Source organism: Canis aureus, chromosome 16 (genome assembly GCF_053574225.1).
Source record: "Canis aureus isolate CA01 chromosome 16, VMU_Caureus_v.1.0, whole genome shotgun sequence".
NCBI classification, from domain to species: Eukaryota; Metazoa; Chordata; class Mammalia; order Carnivora; family Canidae; genus Canis; species Canis aureus.
The window spans coordinates 36,287,093-36,310,024 of NC_135626.1; the positions used below are offsets into that span (position 1 = coordinate 36,287,093).

Here is a 22,932-nt window from a genome sequence, read left to right on the forward strand (position 1 = left end):
GCGCAGGTGAGTCCGCCGCCCCGGCCCGCGGGGCCCCCCGCCCGCTGCGGGCTGTGTGCGTGGGCACCTGCGACGGCGCGGGGGTCTGCAGGGGGCAGGAGGGGCATCCGTCGGTGGGGGCGGGGAGCGAAGGGCCCAGGCTGAAGGTCAGGAAGGAGGATGCAAACTTGTTCTCTGTCCCCATCTGAGTCCTCAGCCTCTCGGCTTCGTTTGCGAATTCGGAATGGATGGTCCTATCTGGGACGGCTCAGCCCCTGCGGAGCCAGTGCCCCCACCCCACCCCACCCCAGGACGTTTCTGGCAGGGCAACTACACAGCGACTGTTTAGGTCAACCCGCTGTTCTTGCCTGCCGTGTTCTTCGGTTTGCTCCCTAGTCTTTCTGGTACTTTCTCACACTCTGCTTTTCTGTCTGTGTCTCCAGCAGTCACGTTCTCAGCACTCACCTCCACTCTCCTGTCTATACTCAAGTATCAAATCAGGGGTTTGGCTCAGGGCTCTCAGAGCTACCCTGAATGACCCCAGAATAGAGGCACTAGCCTGATGGGGAGTGTAGACACACCTTGATAACCATCTGAAGGTGAGCAATCTTATCCGGGGAGACCTCCAGCTGCAGAGACGGTGGTGGAGAGGCGGTGACCAGGCAGGTGTATCCGTGAGACCCTGCCCAGGCCTGGGGTCCCCATCCACGAGGGCTCCTGGAAGAGAGCAAAAGTCACTGGAATCTGAGCTGCCAGGACTGGCTCCAGAGGCCTGCCTCCAGTTCTTTGGACATGTTGTTTACTAGCAACTGGGTTCTGTTGGGAAAGTTGTGGAGGAAAATGAAGTTAGCTGGCCAGCCGATTTGGCCCACAAAATGGCTGCAGGGGCCTGCCCTCAGTGAGCCCTTGACCTGGAGCGTGAACTGGAACTGCTGAGTGAATTAGGTAGTTTCATGTTGTTGGGCCTGGATTTCTGAACACAACAACATTAAACCACCCGACTCACGGCAGTTACTGCTCCTCGCTTAGCTGGAGGAGTGGGGAGCTGGGTAGGGAAGCAGAGGCAGGTCTAGTACATCACCCATGCAAAATGGTGAAGAGGTTTGAGGTCCCTCACCCAGAAGCAGCGAGGATGTTCCCCTGGAAAAGAGATCTGGGAAGTCCTATGGTGTCTTTCTGCTTCTGTATTTTTTTTTTTTTTTAAGTGTGTGTTGGGAGGGAAAGGGGGAAAGTGGAGCGTTCCACTCTCCAGAGGCACCTTGCTGGGCTGTTGCATAGAGCCAACAGCTCTGGTTAGGGTTTCAGGCTTTCTGCCTTGGGATCTTGGGCTCCTGCCTACATTTAGGTTTTCCCAAGTAGGTCTCTCCAACTTGGCAAATGCTTGATTTCAAGAGATACACAGGGGAGTCCTTGAGGTCCTTGTAACCCTTGGAGGGGGAACAGGACTCCACTTCAACAGGAAGCTTCAGGTCCTTGAAGAGGGCTCAGTATGTCCTATTCTAAAAGGGAAATAACAGGATCCAAAGTAGCCTCAGCCTGGGGGCCTACAGGGGCCTTCCTAGAGCCCCCTAGTGGGGCAGAGGTGAGGCAGAAAAACGTCCTACCTTTCCCAAGCCCTCAGCTCCTTCCCCACAAAGTGGCCAAGGCTTCCCCATAGACTCCTGGGCTGGGCTGCAGGTTAACCTCATCCACTGGGACAGGGGCCTGACTTGCTGGCTAAAGGGGAGCCCAGGCTGTTAAGCAATTCGTTCTAGACTTATGGACTGCCAGGAGGCCGAGTAGGGGGGTGGGGCAGGGGCAAAGCTGTGATACCCTCTTTGACCCCAACCCATTTCAGGCTGCTGGCTCTCTGCCCAGGAAAGGAATAACTAGAAATGCTGGCGGAAGGAGGGGGCCGGTCCAAAGCATAAGCTAACTTTTGTTCCCAAACTTTCCCCCCTGCTTGAGGCAGAGGAAGTGTGCAAAGGGGCCGGGAAAGAGGCCAACCGGATGGGGCTCAGGCGCCAAGCTGACATGGAGGGTGAGGGTGGGGGTGGTGGTGGTCTTTGAACAAGGGGCATCTGCTAGGAGTGGAAGGGCCCTTAGGAGACCCACCCCCAGCCCTGGAAGAAATGCAGCCTTCAATCCACCATCCTGGTGAGCAAAGGCCAACAATGCTGTTCCTTGACATTTTCTTGTCCTCCAGCCTGGGTGGAGGTGGCCTGGAGTGTCTTACTGCCTTACCTTTCTTCTCTCTGGGCCTCTCACAAACCTGCCCAACCACTCGGAGCCTGGAGCCTGACTGTCTTCCATCCCTGGCGTCTCTTGGCCACCCCCTCCCAGGAACTGTGCTGTAAAAAGAAAAAAAGGGGGATGTTAGAGAGAAAAGAGGAAATAAAGTCTTTGGAAAGAAGAGAGTTTTACAACAGCCACAGGTTTTATGGAAGCAATTCCGTAATAACCTCCTACCTGCTCAGCTCCTTTCCGCCCCGCCTGCCGCCCACCCCGTTTGGCCTCCTGGATGCCCCCTCCCAAAGAGCCAGCCACCCCCACGGCCTTCCAAATCCCTGATGGCTGAGAGTTGGTAAGAAGATTCCCGAGGTCTGCTTGGGCCGCTGACCTCTCCGTTCTGCCTTTCACCTCTGACATCCTGGGAGGGAGATTTTGCAGAAGATTTCGTTACTTTCCAATTAAAATCCCCACTTGGAGGGTTTAGAAGCACTGGGGTTTGAACCCATGTGTGTACATTCGATGTGATCCATTTTAGAGGCAGTTTTGGATGAAAACTGAAGGTTATGGGGACCTTGATTTCTTCGCTCCCCCTGAAGCAAGATCCCCACACCTCTATCTTTCCCAGAGTGGGTCTGGATTCTGGTTCTGGGTCAGAAGAAATATCTCTGGCTGGCTGGGGACATAGACTTGGGGACCTTTCTGATTTCGTTGGAGACCGCAATGCTTTGGTATGACCCCCACAGTTACCTGAGGGCTTTCACATTCAACTCATCTTTGCCCACTGGCCAGATTCACACTTGTGAGGGACACACTTGTGCACAAGCAAGGGTGCCCTTCATTCTTATGCCCATCACTACCATGAAACAAGGATCACACAACGCACGCTGTCCCTGCAGTTTGGGATGAGATATGCAGTAAAGGGTGTCATAGTCAGACAAAAAAGTCACAAAATTTCATGACCTCTCCTGGGCCAATTCAAGGCATTTCCTTCACCTTCCAGAGAAATATTTCAGGAGAAAGTTGTAAAAGAATTCAGATGTAAGTCACATGCATTTGTTGGAGGATGCGGTATATATTTTGCTTGAATATCAAGTCAACAGGAGATTTTCAAGCAAAGCTTTCTAATCAGCTACTGTTTTATAGCCAAAATTCAAGTACACAAATACTCAAGTTTTTGCCTTTTCCATAAGTGTGTGATGGTTATAAAAATGTATGCACAAGCTTCTGGGTGATAGATCTTCTTATATGAACAGAATTGCAAACCCACATCATTCACAGGGGTTTTACACGCATCCACATACGCATCATCGGATCTTCTATGTGAACGCCCAAGCACATCCAGTATTATAAGTTGGGCATATTTATTTATTACATAGTCTATACACTGCATAGAGCACAGCCACTCTGGGTCCCCATAAATAAATATCAATTTGAAATATACCTACAGGATACACACATAAATTCAAATACAGCATGCATAAATTTCAGTTTAGCTTATCTATTAAAAACAAACTTTTCCCCCTTTCCCATTTATTGTTTTTCCTTTTGTTTTTCCTTCTCTTTCTTTTCCTTCCCTCTGTTTAGATTTTCTCTCTCTTCTCATTGACAAGAATCTCTCCAAAAGCTGCCCCTAAAGCACAGGCACTCACCGGCTGGGCTGGTCCTGGCCAGGGTCGGCCTCTGTTCTCCCCACTTCGGCCTCGCTTCTGGCTGCTCTGGGCCCCAGTGTGGCCAAAGGTTGCAGCTTTCCCCTGCCTGCCCTTCTCCGAGCCACCAGTTACTGGCCTTAGCTGTGTTCAGGCGCGGCTCCGGTGCTGGGAATGGCTGGAGCCTGCGAGGGAAGGCAAGGTTTTCCTTCTTTCTCTTTAGGATTAGGGGTGGGGTGGGGAGCAGTTTGCTCTCAGGACAAAGTGACACCCCCCCACCCCACACTCAAGCAACCTCTCTATTAAGCATCTTTAGAAGCTGGACTCCAGGGCGGCAATCCTGTTTGCCTCCTTCCTTCACAGTGGGTACCATTGTTTGGGAGAGGAAACAAGGTTTTGAGGGTGTCCACAGACTCAGAGCACCCAAACAAGGGGCTTCTTCCCAGCTGACCCTTTAACCCTTCCCCTGAGCTGGAGTTGAGCTCCAATTTGGGACTGCAGTGTTTTCTAGAAAGCCTGGCTGGGGTGGGACCATTGCTTGATGTATCCGCATCCCCACCTGGAGGGAGGAGAGCTAGGGTGCAGGGTACAGAGTCCAGGGCTTGGGCACGCATGTTCATTCTCTTCCCTCCAGGGTTGCCTCTCCTGAGTGGGCTGAGACCTCAAAACCTGTCATTTTGAAACTGTCCCCACCCTCCAGTTTTAGGAGCAAAGGCTAAGCTCTGGTCTCAGAAAAGAGGCCTGGGTCTCCTCCTTACCCAGCACCTAGGAGCCACCAGGGCTGAGGAGCAAGTCCCCATACAGACAGTAGCTCACAACCTTAGACCTTATCTGCTGGGACTCTCTACCCTTGTAGGGCACAAGTCATGAGGCCAGGTATTCTTCCCCTAACTTCTTCCCTAAACTAAGGGCCCCTCTCGACTTCTCTCTCGTATTGCAGAGAGAGGCAGCAGCAACGTCTGGGCGGGGAATGGGAAGCAGAAGGGCTAGTCAGAGCCCAGCGCCTGCACAGCTTGGGTCTTAAGAACAGCCCAGCGCTGTGACTTTTCTATAAATAAAAAAAAGGCCCTGCCCACAGTCCACATGGCCTTTTGGGCCCTAATTTATATACTAGAGAAAGTCATATACTCAGTCCGCCATGCTTCATAACACCATTATTTATGGCAGGAGAGAGGTTTTTTTTTTTTCTTTGAAGAATGTATTTATTACAGGTAAAGCCAACAGCAGACTCCATACGTCTGGCAAATCGAGAACAGGTGCTTTGCCTTAACTGTGATTCATTCACTCTGCGCGCAGCTTTCTCGCTGTTGAGTCCGGAGAGCTCCCTTGACTTTTCCAAGCGTCCAGCCGCTACTTAGAAGAATTTGCATCTGATTTTTGTTTTCCCACTTGGGTCCCATGGAAAAAGCAGAGCTTCACGCTGTTTGTTTCCGGATCTGCTGGGCTGTCGCCCTCGGAGAGCTGGGGTGGGAAAGGAGGGGGCCGGCTGGGCGCCGGCATTGATCTTTAAAAAATCATTTTGAAATCGCCATAATGTGAAGAAATATGGCGCTTCACCCTCGTATTTCACACGTAATGACACGAGATGGCTTCATTTGGAAAAGAAAAGCGGGCGGGAGTGTGTCTGTGTGTGTGCGCTCGCGGAGGTGATCCACAGCCTTCTGCACGGCAGAGGGGTATGTGGCCAAAAAGATAAAACCTCACATTAGAATGGCCCCGCTTTTGTTGAAAGGACAGGGCTGGGGACAGCCTATCGGTTAAGGGCCCAGGCCCGGCGATGCTAAGAAAACCCGCCCCAGCCTGCTCCTAAACCCAACCGGAGGAGAATCGGGGCTGGCCAGGGGCTGCGCCTCCCTGTGCGCCTGCACCACAAGAAGCCACTGTACCCAGGGCACAAGCTGGAGGAGCAGCGGCTGGGAGATGAGCCAGGAAGCCAGCCGGGGCCCCAGGGGAGTCCCAGCGCAGAGCCGCAGAGTAGATACCAATAAAACGGGCTATCTGAAAGCTCCAGCCAGAGAGTTCACAGGAGAGAAGGCGAGCGGTGGTGGAGAGACTGACCCGCAGGCTCTCTATCTACCCTGGTACCCAATACGCATATTTGGAAATCTATCAGGACCGCAATGCCCGCCGAGAGGAACCATCCAGAAGAGGCGAAAACTCACTGGTCCCCTTCTTCACTGGGTGTAAGGGGAGATATCCCTGGGACCCCTCCCATGCTTCTGCTCTGCTGACACCTTAGGGAAGTTCCCTTAACCCTTTCTCACATTCAACTTCCCCCCAACAGGCAATTTTAAGGGCCTGGGCATTAGCTGGGAAGGATAGGAATAATGGATATGCCCTAACTGCCCCCCCCCCACACACACACCCCATACTTCCCTCTGACCAGGGCCAGAGAGAGGCCCTGGGAATTTAAAGGAGCTTTGGCTAGTTGTATTAAACTCTTTCAGAGGCTCAACTTTCCAGAGCCTAATGAATACCTTTAACCTCATGTAGGTTCTAATTTTAGGACAGCTAAATTTTAGGATCGTTGGACACTCACCCCCTTTTATTCCCCTCTCTTCTCTCTCAGCTACGGAGGGGTCAGTAGAAGCTCCCAGGCCTGTAAACCTCCCAACATAGTCACAGAGAGCCCTCCAAAGCTGATAACGCCCTATAAACCTCCCCCTCAACTTCTCTCCCATCTCTTTTACTTCATCTCCGGTGGATTGCCGCTGCACTGCTGTTTAATAAACATCTTGTGTCAAGGGGACGGAGGAGAGGAAACGAGGCCTGCGGGGTGGAGTGGCAGTGCGTTGGGGGGGGGGGGACAGGACCACCTCCTCCTTAATTATGCTGTGGACCTCTCGGTCTGCGCCCTGGGCTGGATCTCCCCCCGCCCCCCCCCCCCAGCTCTCCCTCTCTTCCTCCCGGACCCGCCTGGGGAGAGGGTTCCACAGCCTGCATCCCTCCCGAGGCAGCCCGCTGCTTTCCCTCCGCCTCTCCTCCGCCCCCGCCGCCCCATGTCGAGAACAACCCCCCTTCCTGCAAAAAGAGGGGGGGTGGCGGGCGGCCGGCAGCTCGGGCTGAGGTTACGTGGCCGCCGGAGCCCTGACGTGATAGCACATTGCATCAGCATAAAACAATCCATCCTCGATATGGAATGCGGTGCGGACGGATGACAGCGAGAGCGCAGCCCCCTCGCCCGATTGATTTATGTTGGAGCTGACGCTTTATCAGGCAGTCGGAAAAACTTTGACCAATCATTTTGCAAGGAGCGCTGAGCCGGGCTGCTCCACTGTACTTTGTTGGCTGAGAAGTTGAGCAGGGGGTGGGGGTGGGAGGGTGGGGGGCCGGGGGGGTCGCGTCCGAAAGCCCTCACACCGGTCTGGGTGCCACCTCTCCCTGCTTGGGCGCCGCCGCGCGAGCGCTTCCCTTCCCCCTGCGAGCGCCCGGATAATGTCTGAGAATGTCCATTTCTGGGACGCTTAGCAGCTATTATGTCGACTCGATCATAAGTCACGAGAGTGAGGACGCTCCTCCAGCCAAGTTTCCTTCCGGCCAGTACGCGAGCCCCCGGCAGCCGGGCCACGCGGAGCACCTGGAGTTCCCCTCGTGCAGCTTCCAGCCCAAAGCGCCGGTGTTCGGCGCCTCCTGGGCGCCGCTGAGCCCGCACGCGTCCGGGAGCCTGCCGTCCGTCTACCACCCCTACCTGCAGCCCCAGGGCGTCCCGCCGGCCGAGAGCAGGTACCTCCGCACCTGGCTGGAGCCGGCGCCGCGCGGCGAAGCTGCTCCGGGGCAGGGCCAGGCGGCGGTGAAGGCGGAGCCGCTGCTGGGCGCGCCTGGGGAGCTGCTCAAACAGGGCACGCCCGAGTACAGTTTGGAAACTTCGGCGGGCAGGGAGGCCGTCCTGTCTAATCAAAGACCCGGCTACGGGGACAATAAAATTTGCGAAGGAAGCGAGGACAAAGAGAGGCCGGATCAAAGTAAGTTATAAAAAGTGAGGAAATACCAGGCCGAAGGCCAGGCGAGGGGGAGGGGAGGGGAGAGGCAATAAACTGCGGACAATGTGAAGGGAGACCGCGGCGGTGGCCGGAGAGCGAGCGGGGGAGGAGAGGAGAGGGAGGGAGGAAGGAAGGAAGGAAGCCAGCAAGCTGGGTGCCCCCGAAGGGGAGACTGAGGCCGCGGGAGAAGCGCCGCCCCCACTCCTGTGCGTCCTGGAGGGGACTGAGGCGCAGGCACCACCTCGCTGGTCTCTCGGCCTCCCTTCCCCCACTCCCCCGGGGCTCGGCGCTCGGCGCTCGGGGCTCAGAGCCCGGGAGGAGGCTGACGACGGCCGGCCGGGAGAGGGGCTGGCGGGGCCGGGGCCCGGGACGCAGCCGGCGAGGCCGAGAGCCCGCGCGGGCGAGGGCTGGAGCGCACGGGGCTGCCCGGGGCCGCGCTGCTGGCAGAGCTCCCCGCGCCACGCGCAGACCGTAAAAGCCGGCCAAGGGGAAGTGGGAGGGGGCTCATTAGGATTTTATTTGCGATGCAACAGCTTGGCGGAGGATTGTTCCTAGCAGATCTCACGCAGTAGCCGCTCGGGGTCCGCAGCCGGCGCCGGGAGGGGCGGGGAAGCCCAGAACCCGGCGACTGAGCCCCCTCCCCGGATGCGCCGGCCCCTCCCCGGGAGCCTTCCCTCCGGCCGCCCCCTCCCCTCCTTGGCATCCTCGCCTGGGTTGCAGCTTCCTTTTCTGCAGCCCCCGCTGCGCTCCGCGGGGCTCCCTGGCCCCAGTCGGAGCTGTCCGCCTCTCCGGGAGTGCGGGAATCGCTTCTGAACTTCGGGGCTGACAGCCAGAGTGGAGAAGGAGAGATCCCGAAGGGACCCTGGGGAGAGGAAGGGTGGGGGGAAGGAGGCTTGCGGAAAGGCGGAGAACTTTACTATCCGATGGTAGTTACCCCTCATCTCCCACTCCTCCAAAAGTACCTCCGCCAGGAACCCCAGTCTGGCTAATTTCCAGGAGGTGCTGCTGGCTGGATGTAGGGTGGGGGGAGTCTCCTGCTTTTCATTTCTAAGGTTGAGAAAAGCAAATTGGTTGGGGGCTCTTAACTCCAAACAATTACCCCCACGCTGGCCGGAACAAGTCCTCACTCCTTACTCTTTTGGGGGAGTGAGGGTCAGATTTTTTTTTTTTTTTTAAGTTTCTGCTTGCCCTGCCAGATTTCCCATCAACAGAGTGGCCCACAGGCCCTTTGGGGCACCCTTGTCTGCTGGAGGATAGAGAGCTGCCCCACGCCCCTGAGGCCCCTGGCAGGGCCCTACCACCTCCAGCCTGCCCGGATTAATAAGGACAACTAGCGTTTGGGTAACACGGGCTCTTCCCCAAACCTCCCGACTCACACCCAACCAGACCCCCATCCCAAACCTCCAAACTCTGCCTGGAAAGCCCATTACTGCAAGGCAGTGGTTTGGCTAGGATCAATTATTAACAGTTTTTTTCCTCTTTCATATTTAATGCGGCTGCGGGTCCCATCCCAGGCAATCACATTAAGGAAATAGCACTGCAAATTGGTAAGACACGGTACTTAGTGTAGGAGGAACCAGAGTATTTTTAAAAAAATATATTCAGTGCTTTTCATTTGGGGAGAAGAATCTAGCAAAGGGTGGCTGTTATTTTTAATTGGCTCTGCTTTATTTGGCAACTTTTCTGAGTTGGGGGGGGGAGGTCAGGGAGAAAGCCGGTGAAAAGGAGACAAGTCTGTATATATTTTGTTTCCCCTTACCCTCCCTTCCACTCAATTATCCCTTTCTCTGCTCCTTCTCACCACATGGAGACAGTTGGAGTTAGGTGTGCTGTGAAGGGCTTTCTGTTACCCCCTCATCATCCATGGCTCCCCACCTTGGGACTGGAGCAATCTTGCCTCCCAATTTCCCTGAACTTGCTTTAACCAAAATGCGAGCTGAGCGGGAGCGGAAAAGGAGAGACTATTGCAACCATAAGTTATCTGTGAGCCCCCGGCGCTCCCTTGTCCACAGGCTGGAGTTGATAAATGGTTGCAATTGGGTTGCATGTGAATTGGAGTGTGCTGGATGTTTGCGTCTCTAAGTGCAGATCCATGTTTGCGAGGTGTGTGTGTGTGTGTGTGTGTGTGTGTGTGGACAAGATATCTACAGACACACATGCCTGATGCCATGTGGCCAGGAAATGCAAGCTTGTGATTAAGGCAGGATGCACTCTGACTGGACTGGAGAGCCAGGTCTCTTGGCTGTGGCTCTGGCTGAACAGAAGCAGCTCTCCCCCCAGCCCAACCTTTCTCTTACCTCCCAGATCTAGGGCCAGGTCCCTTCAGGTCAGCTACCTCTGGTTAGTCTGGTGGTGCTGGGGGGGTGGCTGGGTGGGGGGCGTTTTAGCCATGCAGGACTTTGACCTGAGTCCTAACCAGTGGGGACCCAAGCAGAGAAAGAGATCTTGAGGTGGGCAAAGCTTTGGAAATGCTGAGAAGCCTGGTACATGTTTAGCTCCACTCTGTCCAAGTAACTCTCACCTGGAGGTGTCAATAGCAACTCCTGGCCCATCTCTGGGACCCTTTCTGGGAATGCAAAGGCCCAGGTTCCCTCTCTGCAATGCAAGATGGGGGAGTGAAGGCCAGGGGTACGTCCTCTTCCGAAGGAGAACATGGGGGCCTTTCATCCCCCTTCCTTTCTTTGATTCTATCGCTGCTTCTCTTTCAGCCAACCCCTCCGCCAACTGGCTGCACGCTCGCTCTTCCCGGAAAAAGCGCTGTCCCTACACCAAATACCAGACGCTGGAGCTAGAGAAGGAGTTTCTGTTCAATATGTACCTCACCAGGGACCGTAGGCACGAAGTGGCCAGACTCCTCAATCTGAGTGAGAGACAAGTCAAAATCTGGTTTCAGAACCGGCGGATGAAAATGAAGAAAATGAATAAGGAACAGGGCAAAGAGTGAAGACACCCCCCCCCTTCCCCAGCCCTCCCCGCCCCTTCCCCATCTCACGCTTATTTATAAGTGATGGCTGCAGGGCCAGTGCTGTCTGGGATGTATTCAAGTGAATGGGGAAGGGAGTCTTTCTCTTCAAAGTCCTTTTCTGCATCTAGAGCATCTCTTTTCCTTTGCCCTTACCTGTCCTTCTCTTCTCCCTGAGCCTCAGAAGGAAGTTTTGTTGATTTAGAAGATAGACATGTAGTTGGTTTCTAACAAGGTAATGGGCCACAAGGAAAGAGAGACCCTAGTCGAGCCCCTAGCAATCTCCTTAATTTTTCTGGGAAGCCCCCAGCCCTTCACTTCCAGCCTACCTATCTTCACCCCTTACTCACACCTATCCCAGAGTTACCCAGAGACACTCCAACTGCATACAGCCCCACAGAAGTCCACATACATAAAGCCTGTAATAACAGGGAAAGCTCGCAGCCAACACTCAAATGAAGTGACACCCCAAATGCAGACCATCGCACCCCAAATCTGGTAGAACAGCCCTCAGGCCACCAGCAAGCCCAGGTTTTACCCTTGATACAAATATACATCAAGAAGATGTCTAGAGACACACTCCTGAATGAGGCTCTCTGCGGTCCAAAGGGCTCAGCATCACCATACCGTCTCTATGGAATCCCCAGTTCTATCCCATCTGGACCCAAGGGCAAATGGGAGTAAACGGGCCCCCGGCTGGTGGGCTAGAAGGGGCAAGGAAAAGCAGCAGTGGTCTTATGAAGGCATCCCCGGACTTGTGAAGGTGTTCCACACACACACATTTTGTTGCAGGAAATGTTTAATTCTGCATGTTTTTTCCCCTCTCCTTCCAACAAAAGGAGGTCACATCGTGGGTCGTAAGCCTTGACAATGTTGTCTGTCCGTTCATCTGTGCCCCGCTTGACAGAGACTGTAGCTTCTCTTGCTCTGCCCCGGCCCTGCGTTCTTCCGCACCCTCCCCAGCTCCGAAATCAACTCTGTTTCGGCCGAATCCACCTTGCACCAGCGAGTCAAGCCGCCCCTTGGAGAAGCCCCCCCACCTCCACCCCCTCTCCATCCTCCACTAGCGCAACCCTAGGAGAGAGACAGGAAAGCCAGGTCAGGAGAGTCCTATTGAGAATTTATTGTGAATCGATCCCGGAAGATCCCCGAAGCTCCCTTCCGGGATAACTGGTGGAGGACAGGGAGGAGCAAAGGCTCCGGCGCGGGGAGCCCGGCGCGTCCCTCCCCATCCTGCCCACCACTGGCCCAAGCGGAGGAGCCCGGGCCGGCGGCTGCCCGCCCCAGCACGTGACGAGCCCTGCCCCGGCGCCCGCCGGCCTTGCCTCCCGCGACTCGGGCCTGGACGGCCGTCTCCTCGGCTGCTGCGCGCGATTCTGCGCAACGCGGTCCCGCGTGCAAAGGAAAAGAGGCGAAACCGCACCTAGGCAGCAGGCCGAAGCTTCCTCTCTGCTTCCCCTCTTCCCTGCTCCCCCATCTGTCCAGCCCCCTTCAATTTCATGAACTCTTCTTGCTCCCGCTTCTCCCGACCCTGCAAGGGAACATTCCAGTAGAACTTTGTTTGTTTGGGTTTTTTTTTTTTTGCCTTGTCGGTGGCTGTCGTGAAATTGTGCTGTGTTTTGTGATTTCTTTGGGGGTGATCGTCTCGCGTGTTTTCAGTTGTCGCTTATATCGGGAGGGTTGTGGGTGGGAATGGGGAGGGCGAGGGGCCTAGAGCTCTGGTTGTTTGTTTTGGAAGAAAAAAAAAAGAAAAAAGAACAAAAAAATATATATCACTCTAGAAATAAATCTCTCCGTGTCTCATTCTGTGTTGGCCCTCCTCACCTGGCCAGAGGTGGAGGTCCTAGTTCCAAGAGGACAGCTTGGGGGAAAAAGGGGGGGGAGAGACTCCTGTGCCCAAGAGGTGTCTCCTTAGACCTAGCAGAGCAGGCTCCCTGGTGGAGCTGAGAACTGGTCTGGACCCAAGGTCCCAAGACCTCTGCTTAAACTGAGCAAGAGCCTTCCAACAGGAGAGCTGGGAGACTGGAGGGGGATGAAAGGAAAGATTGGTGGTTTGGAGAGGGTCTGGGTCTGCAGGGAGCAATGAAATCTTCCTCTAAAGTGGCACTGGAGACCTCACTACCCACTCCAGGGCCAGAGGGAGGGCAAGGCCTGCCCTGCTACTCCTGAAAGCCGTTCCTCTCTTCAGGTGGCTGAGAGCATCACCTTGGTTTGGCCACTTAAAAATAGCATGCAAGTGGGGAAGGCACTCACTTCCTTCAGCTATCCCTGCAGCAGGGCTACTGGCTGGGGATAGAGGCTTTAGGAAGGCCAGGCTGTCCTTCTTTCCACTCCAGAGGAGTGAATCTCTTAGGGTTCTGGCCCTCAGTTGGAGTTTGAGGCACCGATGTGAGCTACAGGGTGCAGCCTTGGTGTAAGGCCTGTGGAGTCTAGAAGCGGGAGAGGCCTGAGCAGGGGGTTCCCATAGATAGGAAGGGACAGGGAGTTTGGGAGTGGAACAGAAATGTCTCAGGAGAGAAAGAGAGAGAGAGAGAGAGAGAGAGAATCCACTTCCCACTCAGACCCCAGAACTCACTTGGGTTTCCAGAAGCACCTTTCCATCCCTATCAGATTGTGGCGTCCCGCCAGGGCCTCTTTTGAGGACCGCTGTTCCCCGAGGCCTGGCCTGTCTCAGCCGGGCGTGGGGATTCGGCTGCTGTCCGGCTGGCGCTGGGGAGCCGGCCGCCAGCCCCGGAGCCTCCTGCCAGGCCCACCCCAGCGGCGCTGCAGCCCGCAGAGCCCCAAGGTCGGGGGAGAGGTGGGGACAAAGCGTGACCCGAGCGAGAGGCGCCTGGACGCGGAAAGGCCAGGCCTACCCCTCTCCAGCGAACGCAAGGCGGCCGCGGACAGCTACCTAGAGTAGCAGGAGGCAGGAGAAGGCGAAGCTCTGGGCTCCCGCAGGGCCGGGACCGCATCCTCCAAGGAGGGAGGGTTCCGTTCATTCGGGCTGTAAAATGAATCTGGCTTTAGAGCTTGTGTAGACTAGGCTCCCTCCGCATCCCCGGCTGCCGGAGCCGGGGAGCCGGCCGGGGCGGAGGGTGAGCCCCAGCGGGCACCGGCTTCCTCCGGGAGGAAAGGCAAAGGCGCGGCTGGAACCGGCCGGGAGCGGCGGGGTAGGGGGCCTGGCCTCCCGGGGAAGCCTCCGGCGGGCGGCGGCGTCTGGTCCCGAGCCCGGGGTGGCTTCTTTAAAGACAAACAAAGGCGAGGATGCGGAGGCTGGGAAGCCGGAGATGGGGAAATCTGCTGTCATAAAAGAGAGCGAGCGAGGCAAGAGAGGGAGACCGCGAAGAGTGCGCGACGGAGAAGCCGGGAGAGGAATTCAATGCCGTGTGCGCAGCAATAAAAGAATATGACCGCTATAAAAGTTTATAGCGTATAAATTTCTGAAGGTTAAGGAACTAAACAGCAGCAAAGCAAACAGTGAGGGGAAACTTTCCGGAGCCGAGAGAGAGCCGTAGCTGGGCCTGGGCTCTGGGGCCGGCGGGTGCACGGGAGGGCCCCCTGGGCTCTGGAGCCCCCATCCACACCCGCCCCGGGGGCCGCGGGGCCGCGGGGATCGGGGTTTCCGGGGAAGGGGGGCCCAGGGTGCAAAGGGAGGAAAAGAGGGAAGAACACTTTGTTGTCACAAATGCTTCAGAGAACGCAGTTCGGGCCATTTTCTTTGTTCTTCGCACCCCCTCCAGAACCGGGCGTCATAAACGAGAAGCCCCCTGCGCACACGCACACACACACACACACACACACATGCACACACACGGGTCCGGCGGGGCCAGACGTCTGGGCGCGGCAGCCTCTTGATCCTTTTACAGCCCCATCCCACCCTCCCAGGCCTCTTCTCTCCCCCACCCCAAAAGCCCAATTGTTTCTTCTCAGAATTTGAAACAATCGTGTTGGGTTTGAAAAGTGCTCGGCTCCCCCTTTTACGGGCCATAAACGGTGCACTGCCTGGCGGTCTCCGCCAGAAATTAGGGGTTTGAGGTTGGAGGCTGAGAGGGTGGAGGGCCGGGGGTAAGTAGGAGATGAAAAAAGCTTATGGGTTCTTTTTTCCCTTCCCTACACCCCAGCCTTTTTTTCTTTTTAGCTTATCTGCACAATTTCATGAGCCATTTCCTGATTTCCGTTGCCTTTTCTGTCGCCTGTTCTCGTCTCCCTCCCCCTTTTCTGCTAATAATGAAAGTTTCTCTCGACGCTCGCCTGGTTGGCAGGCTCTCCGGAGAAACTGGCCGAGCCGGTGGCGGCGGCGGCGCCTTTTCTCAGAACAGCCGCTAGATGGCACCCTTGCTCCACGTGAAAATCCCCGGTGCGGCGGCTGCGGACTCTGGCGGCTGCTCATCGCACCTTGGTCGGGCCCGGAATCTCTGAACTGAGCGCTACCAAAAGTCATGAATAATTAGCGCGTAATAAAAATATAGGGTTCATTGTGGCCGTTTCCCCCATTTTATAGATTTTAGATAGAGTGTATTACCCCCTCTCCCCTCAAATGGTCAATTTTCTGAATTTACCCCAGGAGGAGGTGTCAGTGCTTCTCACCCATTTTCTGTGGTCGGCAGGGCAACAAATGCATGAAAACGGGGAACGATAATAATAATAATAGGAAAATGGGAAAAAATAAAAGAGGAGAATTGGCTCTGAAAAATGAGATTTTCCGGGAGGGGGGCTAGATGAAGGTCTGCGGATGCGGGTGAGCAGGTCAGGTGAAAGGGGAAAGCCGGCAGAAGAAGGTCGGACGCAGAGGAAGCTGCCCTGAAACGGGATCAGCAGCAGAGGGAACCGGGTGAGCCAGCCCGGGGTCTGGGGGTACAACTGGAGGGGGGGGTAGGGAGTAGATCCCCGGCTTTGTGGGCATTCGGAGGTGCCCAGAGCCGGCAGGGCTGATGAGCACCGGCTGAGGCTTCAGAGCCTTTGTACGGGTCCGGGGCTGGGAGCGCGCCGGTGACCCAGGCGCGGGGCAGGGGCTCCCCCAGAACGGGCGCGGCGCGGGGAGGTCTCGTATTTTTCTCGGTGGTTCTGCTCGTCCCAAGTTGGGAAACCAAAAAAAGTGTGCGTTTTCCGGATGGATGTGGGGGGCAGGCACGGTGGCAGGAAGCAGGAGCTCGGTTCTCCCCGCATTGCGTGGCTTCCAGGTGAGAGCTCGGGCTCCGTGCGCCGAGGCCGCCCCGGCAAACCTTGGGGGTGAGGGTCCTTTCGCAAATTAGCAGCTGGAGGCCTGGACTCGGGCAATTTTCCTTCTGAGACCCGCTCACGCTGTCTGCCCATAACCCTTTTAATTCCAAATCTCCCATTTCCTCTCGGGCCAGCCTGATCCGTGTCCCCCATCCAGACAAACCTGCCTGAGAAACACACACACACACACACACACACACACATCCCTCCTTAAAATTAGCCCCGCCGAGGTTTCTCTTGCTTCCCCCAGGACCTGGTGCAAAGAGGCAAGCGGAGTTTCTCAACTTGAGTTTCTCTAATAAATCTGTGCTCCGTTGGGTGTTTATAAATTATCTCCTAGCTCTTTCTTGTTTTTTCTTATAATAGAAACATTTTCCCTCCATCAGGAATTTCTGGCACGGTGTAGGGATGATTTAGAACAAGCCATTGAATTTCTACCTCACCGGTGAGTCCTCAAATCATGACCATAAAATCCCCCGCACTTGATAAAAATGTTCTCTTCGGCAACAACTTAACTCTCCCTTCCGCTGCCTCACCGCCCCCTCAGCCTCGCGCTGAAAATCCAAGACCACTTCTCTCTCCTCTTCTCCCCTCTCTCCATCCCTTTCAGCCCCTCTCCCATTCTCCTGATTCACTTTTGAAGGACCAAGTGGCTCTACTGGTAACTTCCCCTTGGAAAAAGCTGATGGTTTCATTTTTACAAAGGCTGGGATAAATGGGATTCCCCCCTCCCCCAGCACCCTTCCAAAAGCAAACCACTCTCTGGTGAATAAACGGTGGCTTGAATGTGTTTGTGAAGGCTCTACCTTTGTTACTAAAAATATTCATTCTTTCTCCCCCTCTCCTTTTCCCTTCTTTCTTTCCTTTCCTTGGCCAGTGAGCCGATTCAGGAGGCCATTGGTTGGGACCCTGAGACTGGGGCCTTCAAAAACCTGGCCACCATCCTCAGTAGGCCGGGTAGGCTGGGGGAGGCTAAGGCAGGAGAGGGTGGCACCCACTCAGCTCGGCCCTGTGCCCCAAACCCCAGGTCCTCAGGTCTGGAGAGAGAGGGCTGGGCTTAACTACAGGCTCCCCAAGGGGAGAGGAGAGAATATGGGGGACTCCGTGGCCTTGCTGCATCCAAATCCCTGTTACCTCAAGGTCAGTTTGGTAGTGATGATGGCTCAAAGGACGCTGAAAGCGAAGAGGTGCCCCCACCCCATAATAAACTCTGTAGCCTCTGCCTAGAGCAGAGAAGAGGACGGGACAGTGAGCATCAAGACCAAGCACCTGGGCCTCTAGGTCTGGCAGCAGCCACCAAGGCCCTTCCCTCCCTTTGATGTGCTGATGGGCTTGGTGGTACCTCCTCACCCTAGGGTGCCACGGAAGGTGCAGAGGACTGGCCTGGAAGGTTGGGAGCCAACTGAGCCTGGTTAGCAGGTCCCAAGGCCTGGGTGCAGGAGTGGGACAGCCCAGCTGGGCATTATCCTGCTAGTGGCACCAGGCCCCTCTCCCATCACACAGAGTGGGACCCTCAAAGCACTGACTAGAGACCCTCCTCCCCATTCCAGCACCTCTCCAGGCCAAGAAGGTTGTGCAATACCGAAGAATTGGTAGTTGCAGGGCGAACTTTGCTCCCTGCCTCACCACTGTCCATTAACCAGAAAGTTTCTCCCCCCCCCCCACTCCCTCCTGGTCCCTCCTCATGTCTTGCAGGTCCCCTTCTCCAAAGAAAATTCTTGCTTGTTTGTTTAATGAGAGAAAGTTGGTGAGTGGCCTGGGTGGGGCAGAGAGGAGGTGGTTTGGGGGCTCCAGAGAAGGGGGTGGGGGCAGGTGCTGGCCACAGCTGAAGGAGGTGAAAATCTCAGAAAAGTAACCGTTTGCGCCGAAAAAAACCCATAATCGTTCTCATTTCGGCTTCGTCACCCCCACCGCGCTGCAGTCGGGCGGCGGGGCGTTCGAAGCTGCAGTTTTATAGCTGTAGAGGAAAGAACTCGTAAAATGCTAACAGCTTTTATGCGCTGCGGCATAAACAACAACAGACTCCGGCTTTATTGCGTTTTATAGTTTGTTAAAGAGTTTACAGCCGTTTTTGGGGGGCCGGTTACCCAGCCAATTCCCTCCACACGATAGTTAAACCTTTATCAATAATAAGGAAATTGATCATTAAAGCCTTAAATATGACTACCTCGTTTGTTTGAAAATATGTTTAGGAGAGGAAGCTGTATGATTTGATAACTTGTATTAAAATACCAATTACATTTATAGGACCTTTTAAAACTCGGCGCAATTAAACCGTGTTCTTTTACATTTTTCCGAAGCGACCCTGACATTTAAAAAGACTCCAACTGCCTCGTTAAAATCGCGAAATTAACAGCGTGCCTACGCCTGGCGCGTTGTGTATGTGTGTGTGCGTGGTTTTTTTTTTTCCGCGACTCCCCCACATCAGTCTTTGGGGGTGGTCTGCGAAGGTATTTGATTTGTTGTGAGGCGAGAGATATCTCATTAATGTAGGTAGTTAAACAGATTTAATCCGTATTCATTCTCTCTCTCACCCCCTCTCCCTCTACCCCCCCTCTCCCTCTCTCCCCCTCGCTCTCCCTGGGTGTTTTTTTTTTCTTCCCTTCCTTTTTTTTTTTTTTTTTTCCGCTCTCTCCTCACTCCCTGGCGCTCGCTCGCTCTAGCTCTCTCTCTCGCTCGCTCTCTCTCGCTCGCACCCTCGCTCTGCGTTCTGTCCGGGAGGAGTACGGAGAAGCCAATAGGATGCGGGGGCTCTAATGGATGCAAATGATCATGAAAAGACAGTGCAAAATATGAAACAACTCATTTGCAGGGAAGTAAATCACCGAAAACTGTTTATGAACTGGCATCCCTTCTTCGAAATGTAAAGCGAGGACCTCTTTAAGTGGCGGTATATTTTTGTTTGGGGGGTGGGGGGTGGGGGGAGGGCGAGCGAGCCGCGGCTGCCATGCAAGCTTAGACTTTTGGAGGCTTCGCTGTCCTTTTCTATTCCTGGAAATCACAAAAAGTGTGGCGGCTTCGAGATCTTCTTCGCCTTTTCTTTCTTTTCTTTTTTCCCCCTCCTCCCTTTCCCTCTCCTTTCCTGGCGAGGGTGACTAGGAGCCGGCGAATCCGCGTTTTTTTCTCTCTCTCCCTCCCTCTCCCCCTCCCCACCCCCTCCCCAACAGCCCCCAACTACAGCCGCCGCCGCCGCCGCCGCCTCAAAATTCAATAAAATGAGCTCTTATTTCGTCAACTCACTGTTCTCCAAATACAAAACCGGGGAGTCCCTGCGCCCCAATTATTATGACTGCGGCTTCGCCCAGGACCTGGGCGGCCGACCCACCGTGGTATACGGTCCCAGCAGCGGCGGCAGCTTCCAGCACCCGTCGCAAATCCAGGAGTTCTACCACGGGCCGTCGTCGCTGTCCACCGCTCCCTACCAGCAGAACCCGTGCGCCGTGGCGTGCCACGGGGACCCGGGCAACTTCTACGGCTACGACCCGCTGCAGCGGCAGAGCCTGTTTGGTGCGCAGGATCCAGACCTGGTGCAGTACGCCGACTGCAAGCTCGCCGCCGCCAGCGGCCTGGGCGAGGAGGCCGAGGGTTCAGAGCAGAGCCCGTCGCCCACACAGCTCTTCCCCTGGATGCGCCCGCAAGGTGAGCTCGCGGCGGGTCCGGCCGGGGCCAGAGGGGAGACCGCAGGGCCCCGAGCCGGGCAGGGGGCCCGCCAGGCCGGGAGCGTTTCCTCCAGCTCCTGGAAGACATGCCTGCTCCCATCGGATCGCCTCCCACTTCTTTCCTCCTTCTTCCCTCCTTCCCTCCCTCCTTTCCTCCCTCCTTCCCTCTCTCCCTTCCTTCCTCCCTTTTTTCCTTCCTTCCTTCCTTCCTTCCTTCCTTCCTTCCTTCCTTCCTTCCTCCCTTCCTCCCTCCCTCCCACCCTCCCTTTCCTTTTTGTTTCCCTTGAAGGGGGGTCGCTAAGCGACATTTCCTGAATCCATAAACCCCTCACCCGGCCTTACTTTTCTTCTTCTCATCCTTCCCCCCCCCCCTTTTACTGTTTTATGGGGGTAGTGGAGAGAGGGTGGTGGGAGTGGGGGCGCTCAACTTTTGCACTTCTCAATTGCTTTATAGTTTAATTACCCTGAAGAAACTTTTCTTCTGGGGCAGAGGCTCTGGGGGCTTTTCAAGGTGGGTCCATTCGTCCCCATCCCAGCTTTTTTTATTCTTATTTCCCTCCTTCTTCACATCCTTCCTTCTAAAGTTTATGGCACTTTTAATAGATTTGAACCACCTCCACCCAACTCTCTGGTGCTGGTTAGCAGAGGAGGGGGCTCCCCCCTTCTGGCTCCCTTAGATTCAGTGGTGTCTGATCCCTCTCACCACCACCACCACCCTACCCCCCACCCCCCACCCCGACCGCTGATCGCGGCCTCCCCTCCCCTGCAAGGGGTAGAAGGTCCCCTGCCCTTATTATACTGGTCTCCTAGGCTGGTTCACGAATCTTCCAACCTTCTCCGTCTCTGCCCTCTCCCCCCTCCCTCCCCCCCACCCCTGTCTCGCCCTTTCCCCCATTCCCAGCAGCCGCCGGACGCAGGCGAGGCCGACAGACCTACAGCCGCTACCAGACCCTGGAGCTGGAGAAGGAGTTCCTATTTAATCCCTATCTGACTCGCAAGCGGCGGATCGAGGTATCGCATGCGCTGGGACTGACAGAGAGACAGGTCAAAATCTGGTTCCAGAACCGGAGGATGAAGTGGAAAAAAGAGAACAACAAAGACAAGTTCCCCAGCAGCAAATGCGAGCAGGAGGAGCTGGAGAAACAGAAGCTGGAGCGGGCCCCGGAGGCGGCGGACGAGGGCGACGCGCAGAAGGGCGACAAGAAGTAGGCTCCAGCTGGGACTGCCAGGGCCGCGGCCGCCCTCGGTCCGTGGGTCCCCCCGGACCTCACCGCCGCCGCCCGCCCCCGCCCGAGAGAGCTCTGGCCCCGCGAGCAGGGCCCGGAGCCCGGCCTCCCGCCGCAGCGTCCCCCGCCGCGCCAGTCCCCCGCTAGTGGTAGTATCTCGTAATAGCTTCTGTGTGTGAGCTACCGTGGATCTCCTTCCCTTCTCTCGGGGGCCGGGGGAGGGGGGACAAGAAAAGGATTTTGAGCAAGGACTCCCTCGCCCTGCGAGGGTGAGCGGCTGCGGCTGGCTGAGCCCCCCCAAGCCCCCGCCCCGTGTAAAAAGCCTCCTTGTGCAATGGTCTTTTTTCCTTTGAACGTGCTTCTTTGTAATGACCGAGGTACCGATTTCTGCTAAGTTCTCCCAACAACATGAAACTGCCTATTCACACCGTAATTCTTTCTGTCTCCCTCTCCCTCTCCTTCTCTCTCTCTCTCTCTCTCTCTCTCTCTCTCTCCCCGTCCTCATTTCCCCCTCCCAACCCCTCTCTCCCCGCTGCCCTCCCTAGCTCGCTGGCTTTCTCTCTTGCTTCTCTTTTCCTCCCAACACCCGCCCCCCACCGCCTTTGGTTTGGCAATTTCGTCTTAAGTGTTTCTCAAAAGAGGTTACTTTAGTTAGCATGCGCGCTGTGGGCAATTGTTAAAAGTGTTCTTAGGTTTACTGTGAAGAGAATGTATCCTGTATCCGTGAATTGCTTTATTGGGGGGTGGGAGGGCTAATTATATATTTTGTTGTTCCTCTATACTTTGTTCTGTTGTCTGCGCCTGAAAAGGGCGGAAGAGTTACAATAAAGTTTACAAGCGAGAACCCGAGACTGGCCCGGCCCGCGCTCCTCATTTGCCCCCGGCGCCTTGCAGAGCTGGGGGGAGCCGGTCACCCGGCTCCTGCGCCCGCCAGGCCGGGCCGCCCAGAGGAGGGGGCGGGGGCTGGAGGCAGGTGGTGCGAGTCCCTTGGCCCAGGGGCGCAGGGGGTGAGGGAGGCGGCTGCGCCTGATTGGAGGAGAGAGGAACGGGGGAGGGGAGCCCAGAGAAACCCCCTCCCTTCGCGTTCAGAGGCTGCCGGCGCGAGACCCGGGCGCCCAGGCCACGCTGGAGGGATGCGCCGGGACTGGTGGCTGTATCCCCCGCCGCCTCCCCCTTTGTTTCTGCGGGCCCTCTCCCGTGTGCGCTTGTGTGTGTGCTGGTGTGTGTGTGTGTGTGTGTGTGTATAAAAGTGGAGCGCAGGGCCGCTGAACAAGCTTATACATTTATTTTTCCCAGATTGGCTGGCTGGCTGAGTGGGTGGCTGGGGGTGGGGGGAGCAGGAGGAGAGAAGAGATGCACTTCCCCGCCTCTCCCTCTTCGCGACTTGGCCACCTTCGCCCAGCTCTGAGGTCGTGGCTCGCCCCCTTCCTTCCCTCGCTGCCCCTGCTGCTCCCGCAGCCACGCTCCACTGAGGCATCCGCCTCCCGGAACCAGGAGAGCAGCATACCCAGGCCGCCCTCCTCCCTTCCTTTCTCTTCCCAGCCACCCCACCCCCTTCCTTTTTTTATTTTCAAACAGTTGTGTTTGTTTGTTTGTTTTAGCCACCACCAGAAACCGCAGCATCCCACGCCCGTGGGCTGGATCCCGCGCCTGTAGGAGCACCCACGAAGCTTCATTCCATCCCTGCCTGTATGTCTGGGGGCACCGAGAGAGCGAGCCAGGAGGCCAGGCTCACCTCCGCCGCTCACCTCGGGAGAACCGGACCAAGGTCCCCGCTAAGGCCCAGCGAGGCTGCACTGGCCCAGATTAATAAAGACCTGACCTGCCCCCACCCGCCCACCCACCCACCCACCCACCCACCCAGTTGCGGGCAATCCCTGCATTTGTTTCTTGTTGGGCAACCGGCTGGGGAGGTGGGTGGTGGTGGTGGGGTGACAACACGGATGGCTCAGAGGTTATTTATTTTCCCTCCTACTCAATCCATTCCTCCCCAAATCTCGCCTGCAAGCTGCCTCCAGCCCAAGAGGGTCGACGGCGGCCCTTGAGCCCCCAGCCCCAATCCGCAGG

The 22,932-nt window shown here is 56.1% G+C and overlaps 2 protein-coding genes and 1 long non-coding RNA gene across 7 annotated transcripts; 2 read left to right on the forward strand and 1 right to left on the reverse strand.

Annotated features, from left to right (window-relative positions):
• Positions 1-40: 40 nt before the first annotated feature.
• On the reverse strand, positions 41-4,876 carry LOC144286438 (uncharacterized). The gene is made up of 3 exons (XR_013354499.1): positions 3,840-4,876; positions 2,203-2,309; positions 41-696 (listed from the first exon to the last, which is right to left on the reverse strand). It is a non-coding gene; the product is annotated as an uncharacterized LOC144286438 (long non-coding RNA).
• A 2,315-nt stretch (positions 4,877-7,191) lies between these two features.
• On the forward strand, positions 7,192-22,845 carry HOXB9 (homeobox B9). Of its 2 annotated transcripts, none has more exons than XM_077852915.1 (2): positions 7,192-7,798; positions 22,467-22,845. In XM_077852915.1, exons 1-2 carry the CDS (start codon positions 7,282-7,284, stop codon positions 22,673-22,675), a joined length of 726 nt encoding a protein of 241 aa, XP_077709041.1. In that variant the 5' UTR covers positions 7,192-7,281; the 3' UTR covers positions 22,676-22,845. The 2 variants fall into 2 exon arrangements, with proteins under 2 accessions (XP_077709041.1, XP_077709040.1); XM_077852914.1 differs by lacking the exon at positions 22,467-22,845 and adding an exon at positions 10,525-11,860.
• HOXB8 (homeobox B8) lies at positions 15,785-21,714 on the forward strand. 4 transcript variants are annotated; one of them, XM_077852916.1, is made up of 3 exons: positions 15,785-16,425; positions 18,644-19,619; positions 20,541-21,714. In XM_077852916.1, exons 2-3 carry the CDS (start codon positions 19,196-19,198, stop codon positions 20,846-20,848), a joined length of 732 nt encoding a protein of 243 aa, XP_077709042.1. In that variant the 5' UTR covers positions 15,785-16,425; positions 18,644-19,195; the 3' UTR covers positions 20,849-21,714. The 4 variants fall into 4 exon arrangements, with proteins under 4 accessions (XP_077709042.1, XP_077709044.1, XP_077709043.1 ...); XM_077852918.1 differs by lacking the exon at positions 15,785-16,425 and having other exon boundaries at positions 18,589-18,843; positions 19,148-19,619; XM_077852917.1 differs by lacking the exon at positions 15,785-16,425 and having other exon boundaries at positions 18,590-18,870; positions 19,148-19,619.
• Positions 22,846-22,932: the final 87 nt, after the last annotated feature.

Excerpts from the sequence above, each read along its gene's own strand:
- HOXB9 (XM_077852914.1), top strand. The coding sequence starts at position 7,282 with ATGTCCATTTCTGGGACGCTTAGCAGCTATTATGTCGACTCGATCATA. Across the intron at positions 7,799-10,524 it reads CAAAGAGAGGCCGGATCAAA|CCAACCCCTCCGCCAACTGG; the intron begins GTAAGTTATAAA and ends CTTCTCTTTCAG.
- HOXB8 (XM_077852916.1), top strand. The coding sequence starts at position 19,196 with ATGAGCTCTTATTTCGTCAACTCACTGTTCTCCAAATACAAAACCGGG. Across the intron at positions 19,620-20,540 it reads CCCCTGGATGCGCCCGCAAG|CAGCCGCCGGACGCAGGCGA; the intron begins GTGAGCTCGCGG and ends CCCCATTCCCAG.